Below are 14971 nucleotides of genomic sequence, written 5' to 3' on the forward strand. Positions count from 1 at the left end.
TCCTCAGCCCTTGGTCACCGCACCCACAGTGCCCCCCCTTAACTGTGTAAGACTGATTTAGTATAGGGTTGGACTTTTGAAGAGTAGTTAAAGTGTTAACTAAAGTTGCAAGAGTTAATCTAAGTTTGATTGTTACCATCAGTAGTTTTCTTTAACCTTTGTGTTGCTTTACATTGTTGATTTAAAGTGTGCTACCTTTTATTCAACTGTGATATTAATGTGTGGATAGTACAGGATTTATTTTTTCAGAGCTTCAGTGTACATGAAATAAAATCACTATTTTTATATAACTGCTAGTGCGTCAGTGCTTCCTTGAGCCAAATGTATGCTCCAAGTACTGTGTGCCTCACTACAGCCCATATCCCTCCTAGACGAAGCCTGGCTGCTCAGCCATACTATCAAACCTTTGGGTAGTTCAGGCTAAACCTAAGGTGTTACAACTCTGTCACCCAAGGTAGGCTTTTCCAAGTTCTGTCACAGACAGTAACTTGTGTAAAACACCCTAAAAATTACGCTACCTATATTGACTATCAGGTTAAAGTAGTACTCTACATATAACATACAGTTTTACAAAATACATAGCATTCAAAAAAAGAAAAACAGAAAAGGTCTAAAAAGACTAACCCAACTGCCTATATGGGTGGTCCACTATCTCAGAGAGGTATCCAACATCAATTAATAGAGTGATTGGGGGTCAGGTGGTGGTGACAAAATAACCACACAAACTACCAAACACAATGAACATCCCCTATAGGCATGCACAATTTTTTTGTTTTTATTATTTTTGTTTATAACACTTGGTGGCAACAGCACATCACAAATTGGGACAAGGGTGTGCACCAAGGCATTCATGAGTTTTGAGTAATTATTTGTAAATCATTAGTTGCAATCCGGTACATCACAGGGGTCATGATCTCTAATCCGCACCCCACATCCACTAATACTTCAGGCCTCTCAAATATATATTTTTTTTAAGTACGACCAAATGTCTTTAGGGCTACATCTGGTGGGTAACAAATATATATAGCCCGCCTCCATATCATTGGCCCAGACCACATCATTCAACCAATCACCCACTGTGGTGGCTAATTTCTGCTGCCATTTCATAAGTATGCCTTTTAACTAACAGTAGACCCAAATTCAAGAACCTTTGTTTTGTCTCCTCCATACTGTCACCATCCCCCAACACCACTTGGGCCTCAGCCAAAGTTGCTGCTTAATCACCTTGTGCAGAGTTGTTCGAATGGCTTTCTAAACTCTGGCCTGGAGAGCAGATGTTTAGAAGACCACCCATGTTAGATGAACAGGGGACACTTCAGGGAGAAAAGACAGACCAATTGATAGTAACTTGCAGAGCAGTCAAGACTAAATCTCAGGAGGAGTGAGGGTGATCAGGGGTCTCCAATGAGCACACCAAGTGAAAAACCAAGATGTACTCTCTAGAGGTCTAAAGGGGCCAACTGTACCAGCCAGCCATCTTCCCTTGAGTGAAGCCTGACTACTCTGCCATAGCTATCAAGAGAAATTTGGTCCAGCTTCTGGTTGGAGCCTGGTCTTGTTTCACACCCTCACCAGAGGGATATGGAAAACTCCCCAGCAGCTCTTGTAATAGTAAATCTGGTCTGTGGTCTACAATCTCCACCTGGATCTTTCAACTGTATTCCAAGAGGGTATGGTGCCAACGGGTAATTTATTTTACACAAGTAACCTCTACTGTCTTTAACCGCCATCTTCTATAGAACCATTCAAAAATCCAACTACATTTATCAATTCAGCTCTCCCATAGTAATTCTCAAATCTAAACATTCTCCAAACTAACCATTTTCCCACCTACAACATTGCTTTTATGCAGGAGCTTTAGTGTGCCAGATACTAAATAATGTCAGTTTATTAGTCTTAGTTTCAGACAGCACCTAGTCCTTGCTACTTATATTGATGCGGTTTCCTCGCCTATTAGTACCTCAAATAACATTGCCTCATCTAAGCTATATATAGGTTACAGTCACTATAAGAAAACAAAGAATAGTATGGAATGTATTTCCTGCTTACACCGCTGTGCAAACTTAGTTGACTTGGCACCAAGCTTCAGGCTTACCTGCATGATATTATTGAGTCGTGGCTGTAAACTGTTCAGGTATTCCTTCTTCACTTCAATCTCTTTCAGTATTTTCTCTCTGCTTGCCAAACTTTCCTTGTACTTCTCTGCCAGCCTATGAGGGATTAAACATTATGGGTATGCACATGGAAGCAACCCCAATAAAAACAGATATGATGCAGCACGAAATGTGTATCAATGGGCAAGAACCTTCATTTGAATAGAGCAGTTAGAGTATTTAGCAGTGGAAAAGACCATTGCTTGTCCTGGTCACTGCCAGGGAATAAGCCCTGTTAAGTGGAGCATGCACCATTGCCTATACGATTAACTTGCCATCCGGACTCCATTGCATGCTACGTTTACCTTGTGCCTAGTGGGGAAGACTGGAGCTAGCCTTTATCACAGGATCCCACACATCTCTTGCCCCCTGCCTTCTTGCATTAAGCACAGTCATCAGGGCAGAACACTTTACCAAAAGAGGTGGGGGGGGGGTGGGGTTCAGAGTCCAGAACTTACCTTTTCCTCTGCTCCAGCTCCCAGTCCAGGCGGGCAAGAGTCTGCTGATGAGGTTCACTGAGTGTAATTTGTGGATTGCTGATCTCTGCAGGCGCCTCTCTGTAAAACTCCTCCACACTAACTAGCTCCACTTCCTCATGCTGAGACCTTCGGGAAATGAGGAAGATAGTAATTAAGCACATCCCCAGACAGCAGCATCTCTAATGAATACTATCTGCAGCAATCTTGGTGCATCATTAACAGGAAAATGCTGTAATAATGTGGTACTTATATAGTGCCTTCGCCAAAGTGCCGTACATAGAACATTTTTATATAAAATGATTCCCCAACCAAAGTTGGCACTCACTGTACATGAAAAGGACGAAAAAAAACAGACGAGGGCCACTGCCCCAACTCCCGATATGAAGGCATATCATGCCCAGTTTGTACACAAAATCTGCCCGGAACATTAACCATTACATTCTGGGTGCAGAACAGGATGCTGAATGTAATCCCAATCCAGGGACAAACAGCATTCAACATGCAACATACATGCAATGTCAATGCATATTTACCCTGGGGTAAATCCAAGTGCCAGTTGACAACATTCATCAATATTTAACTTTGTGCTTCCTATGCCTATATTTATCCGATGGGGAGAGAAATGAATCTGCTACCTACATGTCACAACCGCTATTCCTAGTTGGAAGAATCAGCAACCCAATCGTTCGTTCGTTCATTCTCCCCTTAAATCTGTAGAATGTCCCAGAATACAAGTTTTAAAAAAAAAATATTCTTTGAAATTATGTTGACATGAATTACTATAACAAACTCTTAGCAATAATTTGAAGCTACTCACTCTGCAGAGGATAGAAAGGAAACGTTACTCACCAATGTAATGTCAGTATTCTTAATTGACAGTCCCAAAACAAATGCGTGAAATCAGATGAAAAAATGCGTGTGTAAATTCAAAATTCAAATGAGGGTTTCCGTTTTTACTGGTAAAATGGTCAGATGGAACTAGTTTTTGACCCGAGAAGTAAAGGTTGAAAAAGTGCACGAGCACATGCACTAGACTGAGTTACTATGTCCAAAAAAAAATTCTTAGCCCCAAGTGTAACCTGCACATAGGTTGTCATGAGGTAAACACCTCCCAAGCATTTAAGAACCAGGAGATGGTAACAGGAAAGTGATAATATTCAAGTAAAGTGCTCCGCTGCTTCCTGAAGCTAGGTCCACACTCGATAAATACCCCAATAAAAAATAAAAAAAAGCAAAGCCCCGTATGCATTTAGAGGAAATCCTTCCAAAGTGAATATGGAGTAGCCCATGATGCAGCAGTATAGAGTTACAAGATCTAGACATTGCTGGAAAGCCTGTAGTAACCTTACATGGTATCTGCATGCTTGAGTAGATCCAAGCACAGTCAACTTTAAACAAAGTTGCAGCATTAAACTCTAAGGCAACAGAGTATTATAGCATACCTTTTGTCGAGAAATATTTTCTTTTTGCATCTTTCCCTCTATAGTTTTCTATGAACCCCATTCGGTTTGCTTTGTTTTTGATCCTGAACTGACTTTTCGAAAGGATGTAAATCCTTCAGCTTCACTTACCTTCCATTTTGCTCATTTGTTATGGGGAAACTGGCTAGCCCTTCAGACTGTTGGATCTATGTCTAAAGGCCTGTTACAAACGGAACCTGCAGATTACAGAACAAAAGGCTGCATTCCCCAGGCTCAAAACCCTGCTGCTGCGTGGCACCCTGAGCCCACCCCCACCTGCTGCTGTCCCCTCCTACACTTACCTACTGTGGGCTCCAGCCGCTGATTGCCTACTTGCTGCACCAGCCCCCGATTGCCTCCTTGCTGCACCATTTGTGGTCTAGATACTACATCCCTGGAAGCTTGACACACAGCACAATGCCCGTTTGTGCCCCAGTTTCCGTGGCTGCAGCATCTACACCTCAAACTAGACTGTCAGTACTGAGAAACTCCGTTTCTCCTTTGAATGCTTTTATTTTTACACTGCACTCAGAACCTTACAGTGCAGTGCAATGCTGATACGTGTGTATCTCCCGAAAACCTTTATATTTGGGATTTTTGGTTACTTTTATATGTGCGAAAGTGGTGGCAAGTGTTCTGCAGAGAGTTTGCGGGGTCCCATGTTAGTCTTATCAGGACTTGCTGCTCTGCGGTCCCATGGCTCCCCTTGCTCTGCCTCCGAGGAATCTTCGCCACAGCTCTCGTCGTCGGAGCAAACAAAATGGAGTCACTTCGGTTCAGTAGCCGTTGCTTCAAGACAAACTGGTTTCCCTCTCCCTGGCTAAAGCTTAACCAGCATTGAGAAAGATATCCAGGTGTCTTCTGAGCTGATTGGTCCCTCCAACTCAAAGGAAAAAGCCGTCCTTGAAGGAGCTTCTCTGTCGAATGGAGATCTGGCGATTCAGAGGTGCAGCAGGGCTTCACCAGGCAAACCAACGGTTCAGTGGTTGCAGCAGCCATCCTCTTCCAGCTCGTCTTCGGTTCTTTCGTTCCAGTAGTCGGCTCTCCCTTACAGTCCTGGAGACTCCCCTTTTAAACAGTTTTCTCCCATTCATTCCAGCCTAGCTGCCACTCACCCAGCAGGGTGGCTGTCCTTGCCGGACAGTCAGCCAGCCAATCACGCCAGAGTGCATTTGGGTCTCCTAGGAGGTCAAGCACAAAGAGTTTCGGGCACCGCCAACCCCCCCCAGCACTTTATAAGAAGATAGTGTGTGCTGGGTCTATGAATTTAAAAAGACTAGTAAAATCAATTTAACTTTACATTCTCTGGGAAACAGTAATTCATACCAGAGAAGGTATTTGAACCTTGGGAAGTCCAAAGGACAACCCTGTGCCACTGCACTAAAGGTGCAGTGTGACAACAATAAAAAGATGATGCCTATGGAGTTATCTAAAACTCCATAATCAAAGAACACAAGAGTAAAACGCATATCAAAATACATGAGAGAGTGGGAAAAAAGGCACACACTCTCTCCAGGGAAAAAACAAGTCCTCAAAATCCAGCAAAGTTGCTGGGGTTCTCTAAGGTGAAGGGAATAAGCACATTCCTGATAATTCTCCCTAACTGTTACGGACGGTGTGTTTATTTTTCAAGCCCCTTGCAATGCTTCTCTTCCTGAACACCAAAGCTCAGGCTCAAGCTTATAAACTCCAAATACACAAGTTGTAGTGAATCATTTCATTTTTCAGACTAATTATCAATACTATAACTAGACACATTTGATAAAACCAATTCTATGTCTACAATCTCATAGCCAAAATCATCATCAAGCGAGTTTCAGTGTGGACATTGGGGGTCTGCTGTGCAGTATTTTGTGATACGCACGCGTGTAAATTAAGAACTGTATTTTACCACACCAGTTGTATGCCACATGGATCCTTTTTTGGCTAACTACTTACAGCTCTCAGTGACCGCTCCTCTGCAATCACTTCTTAGGGAAAACAGAAGCAGGCGACCCCAGACAGGCATACTCCTTGGTTTTCAGTACTCATTCACCTCAGAGTTGCCCCACCCATCCCCCCGAACCAGACCTCCTTTACCAACAGGCTTGAATGGCAGACGGCCACAGATGGACTTTCAGGTAACTGGGATAATCTGGTACATTGCTCCCATCTAGATGGCAGCTGTGGAAAGTGCAATTAGTGCATACAAACATTTCTGAAAATTGTACTCCACCTTCCTAAAAAGTACTCTACTAGAGGTCAAGTGGATTTTGTTAGCCTGCAGAGTACATTGTTTTAGTGCGTATTGCATTTTCTCTTCACTGAACTGCTGTTTCACTTCTTTCAATTATGCAGCAGAGTTCACTTTGAGATTAAACACACACACACGCACACACACACACACACACACACACACACACCACACCACCACCCCCCCCCCTTAACGTTGCATGTTTTAAACGGCAATACACATTTATTATGGATGGTCCAGGAAGGAAAATTGTCATTTCTACTGTGTTCATTACAAATGAAGTAAGGTGCAGCTGGGCAAAAGGATTTCAAGGTCAGTCTAGCAAAAACACTGTCAGGGGCACAGAGCAACGAACCCCAAACTCCAGCACAATACACAGATGGAGGTTTGTAGATGAAGGAAAGAATCTGGAAGGGTACAATATTGTATCTGCTGCCCGATACTCTTGAGCTGACAACACAGACAAGGACTGGCCATTCGACAGGGAGAATGTGCGATGGAAGGTCTCCAATGAGGGATTTGGCACATCTGCACAACATGGCTTTATTGTTAAAATGAATGCTGCAGATCCTGCTCCTATCTCGTCTCCTTCCTGGAGACAATATCTGGTAAGTGCAAGTATGTCTTGACCTTTCGCATTTTTCGCATTCAGAGATGCACCCAGATCCTCCTGCAACCCCACAATGTTAACTGAATTCCACACAAGATTAGCCTTGAGACTTAATCTGTACTCACTTGAACTCCAAGCACTTTGTGATCTCCTTCTGCAGGTGCATCACTTCGTAGAGCAAGTTCTGCAGCTGTAGGTGATGCGCATCCACTTTCTGCTTAGCCTGCAACAGAGAAGTCAGCTAATGTAGGAGCAGAATGCAGATAGAAGGACTTCACAATTCCCCATCCAGACCTTACTTTGCTTTGTATTACACATACTGAATGCTACCTCATGTGTCTGATCCCGGCCTTTCTTCAGCCGTATATGAGCTAATCGATTCAGCTTTTTCAGGGTCATGAAATGGACACAGCTCTGGATGCGTCGCTGCTCAATCTCTGAAGACTAACAAAAAAGAATCGAGACAAGGGTCATATGTTTTGTGATATATAACCACATTTCTCATCACACCAAACATACACTTGTACTACTGCCACTTGCTTCTTACCCACTAAGCATCTGCCTTTCACAAATTGATGTCACTTGGCACCCACATACACCACACACCAGAGAGCTCAAAGTCACCTTGCCAATCTCAGGAGTATCATGGTACAGGCAACAAAATGGGAAGATTATCAAAGCAACCTTCGATACCCAAATATATATTCGTCCATAACTATGTATTTAGCATTTGCTAACAGCGGGCCTCAACACTTCTCCCACTCCCTCAAGACAATTCAATGAGCATATGCAGTAAAGCCAAATACACGCACTTCAATATATCTGATCCAAAGCTTGACAACCATAGTCTGTTTACTTCCCTTCACAACAAAACCGTGGCCCAAACAAGTCTAATTTCAGCTATTTATAGGAGCACGCTTCTATAAGAAACAACCGAAAATTCCAAACTAATCCAGTCAATTAGATTTGGTACTTGATTTTAACACCACCCTTACAAATGAGGTTATTGTACCAATTACTTGGTCAGATCATGCATTTATTTCATTTTTGTGTGATGTAGGGAATACACGAAAAGATCCAGAAATGAAACGTCCCTTTAAGCTTCTTGAACACCACATGCGTAAAATGCAATCTATTCAACCTGAGGAATTACAAACACTATCCTATCTGGGCTCTTATTTAACCACACCTGTAGATGCTTTATTCTCAGATATTTAAGACACAATAGTGGGTTGCAGTAATGTATTAGCGCCCTTAATTAAGAAACAAAATAAACCAAAAGGTTCATCCCAATAATCATTGGTTTACTCCAGAACTCACAGAAATGAAGAGAATAGGTTGGCGCTTAAGACAGTGAGAAATGAGCCCATTTTAGCAATATAGAAATATTTAAAATAGATCAGGAATTCATTATTGTACATAATACAAACAATTCTACTCCATCACAAACTATGAATTTGCATATTTGTTTTATGGCCAAATTGCTAAATCTGCAAGAAGCAGTAGCAGTTGAACCTAGAATAACAGAATGTTTTCCATCTGAGACTCTACAAAAAAACGTGTTGCAATCTTTTGACCTTGTATTTATTAAAGATATATTAAAACAACTGCAAGGAATGAAAGCAACAGGTTCTTTGCTAGATTCCCTCCCACACAAGTCCACAAAAGACCATGTTGGTCTGCTAGCTGAAGACATATCAATTTTAGTGATCGCCTCATTTCAGAAAGGCATCATGCCAGTACAAGTAAAAGCAGTCCGAGTTACTCCTTTATTTTAAAAAAGCACATTTGGATCCAGCTGAGCCAGACAACTTAAGATCTGTTTCTCACTTCCCTTACCTTAGTAAAATAAGGGATGGGGAGCCGACTTGTCCATTATCTAGCCACCTTGAAAATGGTCGGGTACCATTGGGGTCAGCCTCATCTTACCTGCATTTTAACATATATGTGCGCCCTTTGGTGCAGGTTATGGATGCGAGACAGCCATTTATGCTTGAATGGAGGAAAGCCTGAGGTTCTCCTACGTGGCTGCTCTATTGAAGCCCCACTTCCATTTTCTTGGACTTCTAGCCTTGGGCCAGGAATCTTGATGTACTTTTTTATAATCATCTTTCTGTTGCACCACAAATTGATGCATTTGTTAAAAAAGCACATTTTCATCTTTATAATATTAGTCGGTCTAATACCTATTAGATAAGGGTCAACTTAAGAAAATACATGCAGTATTTTCTAAATTACATTATTACCTCAATGTATCTAGGTATCAAAAGAAAAACACTATAAAAACTTTAAGCTGTACAAAACCATGCTGTGAGAATATATGCTCCAAGAAAAATCAGACCATATTTCTCACTATAGCAAGTAACTAGTGTGGCTTTGGACTGAATCTTTAGACTATTTTGGAAAATCAAGAATGGGGTCTCAGTCGAGTATCACACATGGCTCAGCAATATATTCTGACATGCTAGCTTAGATCTAGCTCGCAAGACCTACTACGTGCAAAAAGACTCCTGGGGGTTATCAATATTGGAATAAATTGCATCAGAAAGTGTGCTCAGGCTTTCAATAATCTATTAAAACAGCAAACAGCACTTGTATTCCTTTTATGCACCGTAATGAAAGCGCCGGATTCGATTTTTTATTTAGCTGTTTTATGTATCATCTTGTATTTGTTACTATTATTTGTTGTCTTTTGACTATATGTATTTTGTACAGCACCTTGAAACTGCTTTTTTCTGGTAACTACTTGCACTCAATACCTACTACTACTACTACCTTCCAATATACCCTGCATAGAACTACTAAGCAATAGTCAGCAGGTTTTTCATGAAATCGTAAAGAGCCTTCTATAGCAAAACCACATACAACAAACTTACCCAGCTCTACAGACCCATGCTTTAGCTATACCTAAACCAAACGCCATTTTGCAGCATTGTCCAGTGTCACAGCAACCAATCATAAATTCTCTCTGATGCATGCAGTACAAACTCCTGAATAGATTATACTACACTCCCCAGAGACTCAATAAGCTCAACCAACACTCGATACACACGTGCCCAAGGTGCCATTCCGAGGCGGCCGACCATACACATGTTTTGGACATGCAGCAAACTCCACGACTTTTGGAGTAAGATCGTGCAGGCACTCTCTGAAATTGTGGGTACCACTGTTAGGGCAGACCCGACCGTTGTGTTTGTGTTATGGGGAAATTCCAGTATAAGGAAAATGTATACCTTTTTTAATGCAAGCTGTATGGTGGCAAAGAAATGTATCCTTCAGTGCTGCAAACGTCCCTCTCCTCCAACTTTTGCAATGTGGCTAAATGCACTTACTTGGACTGAAACATGTGTGGAGGGATATATAAACTCCCTATCTACACATGCTCGACCAAAAAATGTATGGACTGCATTTCACACCTACCTTCTCAATCAAGCCGAAAGCAATCCAGGATCACCTACATCGGACATGAATGAAACGCCAAACCAATTCACGCTGTAAACATTGAAACCTGTATTGTGAATCTATGCCTAATTGTACTATCTACCAACGTAGAACGAGAAATGTTTCTGAATATGCAATGTAAAACTTACCTGAATGTGTGGGCTGTAAACTTCAGCCAATAAATAAAAGTTAAAAAAACTAAATTCTCTCTGATCCAATTACCAGTTAAAAATGCTATCAAAGTTCTATGCGAACTAACAACCTTGGGTAGGTTCTCATACACACCAGCAAACTGTTACTGGCAGAGCAACTCTCACCCTACAATTCCTTGGATTGTTTCACTGCGCTTTTACTACTTTGAAGTCTCCATCTTACAGTGCCCTTTTTAAACATTTCAGTCTGCCACATAGACCATGACTAGCACTAGAACCGTTGGCAATTTCTCTAAGTCTCTCATTTCTTTCATTATTCCTCTGTGCCTTACAGGCCTTTGCACACATTGTTGTCACTCCTTACAACATCTTTACTGCCTCTGCTCTTCAGTTCTTGAATTTCAGCCATTAGCCGCTGAAGGTCCTGGCAAGTTTCCTTGTAAAGGTTGTAGTCCTTTGTGGGGTCCCGGAGATCCACCTCTGCTTCTTCACTGTAATAGCGGCCCTCCTTTAAAGAGACAAAAGAGATATTTCAAAGATCTGCAAGTAAATAGCATCCTCTCCTACCTGCAAGTGACATGCAGGTTACAATCTGACAACACGCAATGCAATGTCCTCTACCATAACCCAGTATGAGCTTTCAATGAACAGGGATTCTTGCCCTCGTCCTCATTTTTCCTTGTACTTATTTTATTAGCTGAGCAACTTAAACATAAATGCTGCATAACAATTACATTGAACGGTAAAAAGCAATATAGAAAAACCAGCATTTGAAAAAGGGTATTTTGAAAGCGATATAGCAAAAACAGAACTGTGGTTATATTTGTACACTGTCCATTCGTGTTCGCAATAGTCTGCAGCATCATCCAGTGTGAAGATTGGTGGAAAAGGGGGCACGATTCTTACACAAGGCTCTTCTCGAGGGCTGAAGGTTATGGCAGACACTGGAAGAAGAGGTGGGTATTGTAGTAGACTGGTGTCAAAAGAATGGTGTCACTATGTGGTTCTATGCTGTTTGATACTGAAGACTGACTGCAAGAAAAGAGGGGTACTCCGTAGAAAGATATGAACAATAATGAGAATCTACTTGATGTCCATTTAGGTCCAGGTATCTAGGATAGTTCTACAGCGTTCGTGGTTTATAATACTAAGGACTTTTTCCAAGTGGTTAGAAGTACTGGTTGGTAGCTAAAGGTAAGCTGTTGAGAGAGAGAGAACTTTAACTCCGATCATGGCAAAAGAAATTATAAGGCGGCCGCTGGTATTCATGAACATTGTGCAGATGGGATCGAAAAAAGAGGTGGCGTTGCAGGTGATAAAAGGATAAAAGTGGAAAGCTATTTTTCTCTTCAGGCAAACTTGTTCTTTTCAAGCTAACAATACAGATAATAAAATTAAACAGAAAGGAGAATTTAGATGGAATATCTTTGGGCACTGTCAATCTTGGGGAAGTATACTTTGGTTTAGCTATCCGGTTTCGTGGTAAATAGGTGTTCAATAATACAAGCTCACAGTGACTCTGGGCGATATCTCCTCCCTCTTACAGAGGGAATCCATGCAAGAAGATCTGGCACCCAAGATTAGAGCATTTTATGTGAGGACTCACATTGGTAATTAGATTATGTGGCACTTGCTGAGCACAGGACCAAGCAAGAGAGAACAAGCAAGAGAGACCGGGACAAAGCGAGAACAAGCAAGAGAGACTGGGACAAAGCGAGAACAAGCAAGAGAGCCCGGGACAAAGCGAAAGAGAGCAGGAAAAAGGTATACATTTATGTTACACCCCTTAGTTCAAATAAGTACTTAGGCGCAAAATATTTAGTTTTAAAAATACCCAGTATATATATACAACAGTAAAGTTTTTGAGGGATCGCCTTACCCCAATAATTTAATGTGGGTCTACTATTATAGATAGGAACACAACATATATAGTGGCAGGGATGGTGAGGGAACAAGACAGTAAAAGAAAACTGTACACATAGTGACAGGGATGTGGGAGGGGGCAAGAAAAAATAATAAAATAGAAAGTCCCCAGTGCACGCACAACACAGTGTGCTAAAGACACAAACCACTGTTCATGTATTGGAGTCCAGATACATCTTACTAAGCACATGTTATGTTACTTTGCATTTATATAGCGCCTTAAGTACCATTGGTATGGTCTCAAGGCGCTGGTAGGTTGAACGCCCTCAGGAACCGAAATTCAAGTCGAAAGAGAAAGAGAAAGAGAGAGAAAGAGAGAGACAGAGAGAGACAGAGAGAAAGAAAGGGAGAAAGAGAGAAAGACACACGTAGGGTGCATGTGAGCACCGGATATGTGTGCAGCAGGTGTGGTATTCATGTGATAGCTGCTTCTTAGCGGTAGGTGTGTTGGTTAGGAGATCAAGAGTATGTGTTCGTTCTGGCAGGTTGTTATCCAGACCAATTCTGGCTGTGTTAGGCCTGAGGAGAACGCCTAGGCTGGAGGGTGTGTAACCAGCAGTGTTTAGTTAGGATGATGGGGAGTATGAGGTAGGTGATGGTATGAGAACAGCTATACCGAATGGTGTCATAGTATCGCTGTGTTCTAGTTGAGTGGTGTTGTAAAGAAGAGAGTAAGCCTGGAGATGCGATATGGTGCTTGAGATCAGGCACACTCCAAGCGTTCCATGCACTCCGCCCCGCTCCACACACATCACACGTTGGCTCCACACACTATACACCCTACATCTCCTATACACCCTACATCTGCTCAACACCCTACATCTGCTCAACACCCTACATACACACCAGACCTTACATCCGCTCCACGCTCTCATTCATTCTATGCTCTCATCCACTCCACCGACATTCTTCCGATCCACACACCTCGACCGCTCCAGTGATTTCGTCTGTTCTACTCACTTCATCCATTAATCCTGCATTATCGGATCAACCTATGTCAATTGCTGTATGCATTCGATCCGTCCTATGCACTCCATCTGTCCCATGCACTACACCGTCTCATGCACTTGAATCGTCCATTATATTACTTCCATTTATACTATCGAACTAATACCTCTAACATTCCATGCCATCTATCCGTTCCATGCACTCTACCTATTCCGTGCACTCTGTGCACTCATTCGTATCATGCATTTATCTTTTGGATCTGTCCATTTTTTTCTCTCGTCCATTTTGTTCCACTCGTCCTTACATTTATTTCATCCATTTCATTAATTTCAACCACTTTACTGCTTTCATACAATTTAATCTTTTTGTTCATGTCACTGCTTTGATCCATTTTACTCATTCTATTCTGTTTGTTCTTTTTAGTTTATATTAGAGGTTATTAGTTTTCGATTGCTGTTGTTCACTTTATTCCTCTCGTCCATTTTGTTTCTCTTGTCCATTACATTTCTTCATCTATTTCATTAATTTCAACCACTTTACTGCTCTCATGCAACTTATTCGTTTTATCCACTTCACTGCTTTGATCCTTACTACTTATTTTGTTTGTCCTTTTTAGTTTACCTTGGAGGTTATTATTTTTCGATATTCGCTCGGATCAAGATGCTGGACTGTTATTTATGATCTAGCAGTTTGGGCTAATGATATTGAGTTGCAGTTATCCAGTTTGAGTTAGGGGTTGGTTTTAGGGGAAGAGTCATGTTTTCAGTAATTTGCAGAAAGACATGTGGTCCTCGGTGAGTCGGATGTGGGGTGGGAGTGCGTTCCACAGCGAGGGGGCCCAAGGCTGAGAATGATGATCCACCTAACTTGACTGAGTTTGTTTTTGGTACGACTAGGAGGCCGGCTGAGCTTGATCTTAAGAGTACGTGCAGGGTGATAGGGTTTCAGTTTGTCTTGCAGATATTGAGGTCCGGTTTTATGCACTGCTCGGTGAGAAATGCATAAGGTTTTGAAGGTCACCCTTCGGGCAACCTGAAGCCAGTGCAGAGTTTTGAGGGCTGGGGAGATGTGGTCTCTTGGGCCAAGCGCTAGTAGCAGTTTGGCTGCAGCGTTTTGTGCTCTTTGTAGTTTAGTCAGTTGGTATGTGTGGACTCTGAGGTAGCGGGGGTTTGCATAGTCTAGTCTTGATATAACAATTGATTGCACCGCAGAGAGTCTGTTGGGAAAGGAGAGGTATGGAAAAATGCGCCTAAGAGTTTTAAGGTGGTAGTGGCAGGACTTTGGCGCGAGAGGGTTAGGTCTGAGTCTAGGGTGCATCCAAGGTTTTTTACTGAATTAGAGGGGGTCTGTGAGGTGCCCATGGCAGATGGCCAGGGTATTGGGCGTGGAAGAAGTTTGGTGTTGCCACATACCATGATTTCGGTTTTGGAGGAATTTAGCAAAAGGTGGTTTGTGGTCATCCAGAGGTCTATGTAGAGGAGGCAGGAAGCGAGGTCAGGTCGGCAGTTGGGTTGTGAGTTTGGGAGTTTGAATTAGTTGAGTGTCTTCGGCATAGTTGTAGCACAGGATGTC

The 14971-nt window shown here is 42.1% G+C and overlaps 1 protein-coding gene across 1 annotated transcript in view; it reads right to left on the minus strand.

The window, feature by feature from the left end:
• The window catches only part of THOC5 (THO complex subunit 5), a 476028-nt gene that overhangs the window by 411108 nt on the left and 49949 nt on the right, over positions 1-14971 (minus strand). Inside the window, exons 3-7 of the mRNA XM_069619274.1 lie at positions 10893-11036; positions 7266-7379; positions 7061-7158; positions 2612-2758; positions 2096-2210 (exon numbers count right to left, since the gene is read on the minus strand). Coding sequence (XP_069475375.1) covers positions 2096-2210; positions 2612-2758; positions 7061-7158; positions 7266-7379; positions 10893-11036 — 618 coding nt within the window. The remainder of the gene's footprint in view (positions 1-2095; positions 2211-2611; positions 2759-7060; positions 7159-7265; positions 7380-10892; positions 11037-14971) is intronic.

The sequence above is a fragment of the Ambystoma mexicanum genome, chromosome 10, assembly GCF_040938575.1.
Source record: "Ambystoma mexicanum isolate Mex_15411 chromosome 10, UKY_AmexF1_1, whole genome shotgun sequence".
NCBI lineage: Eukaryota > Metazoa > Chordata > Amphibia > Caudata > Ambystomatidae > Ambystoma > Ambystoma mexicanum.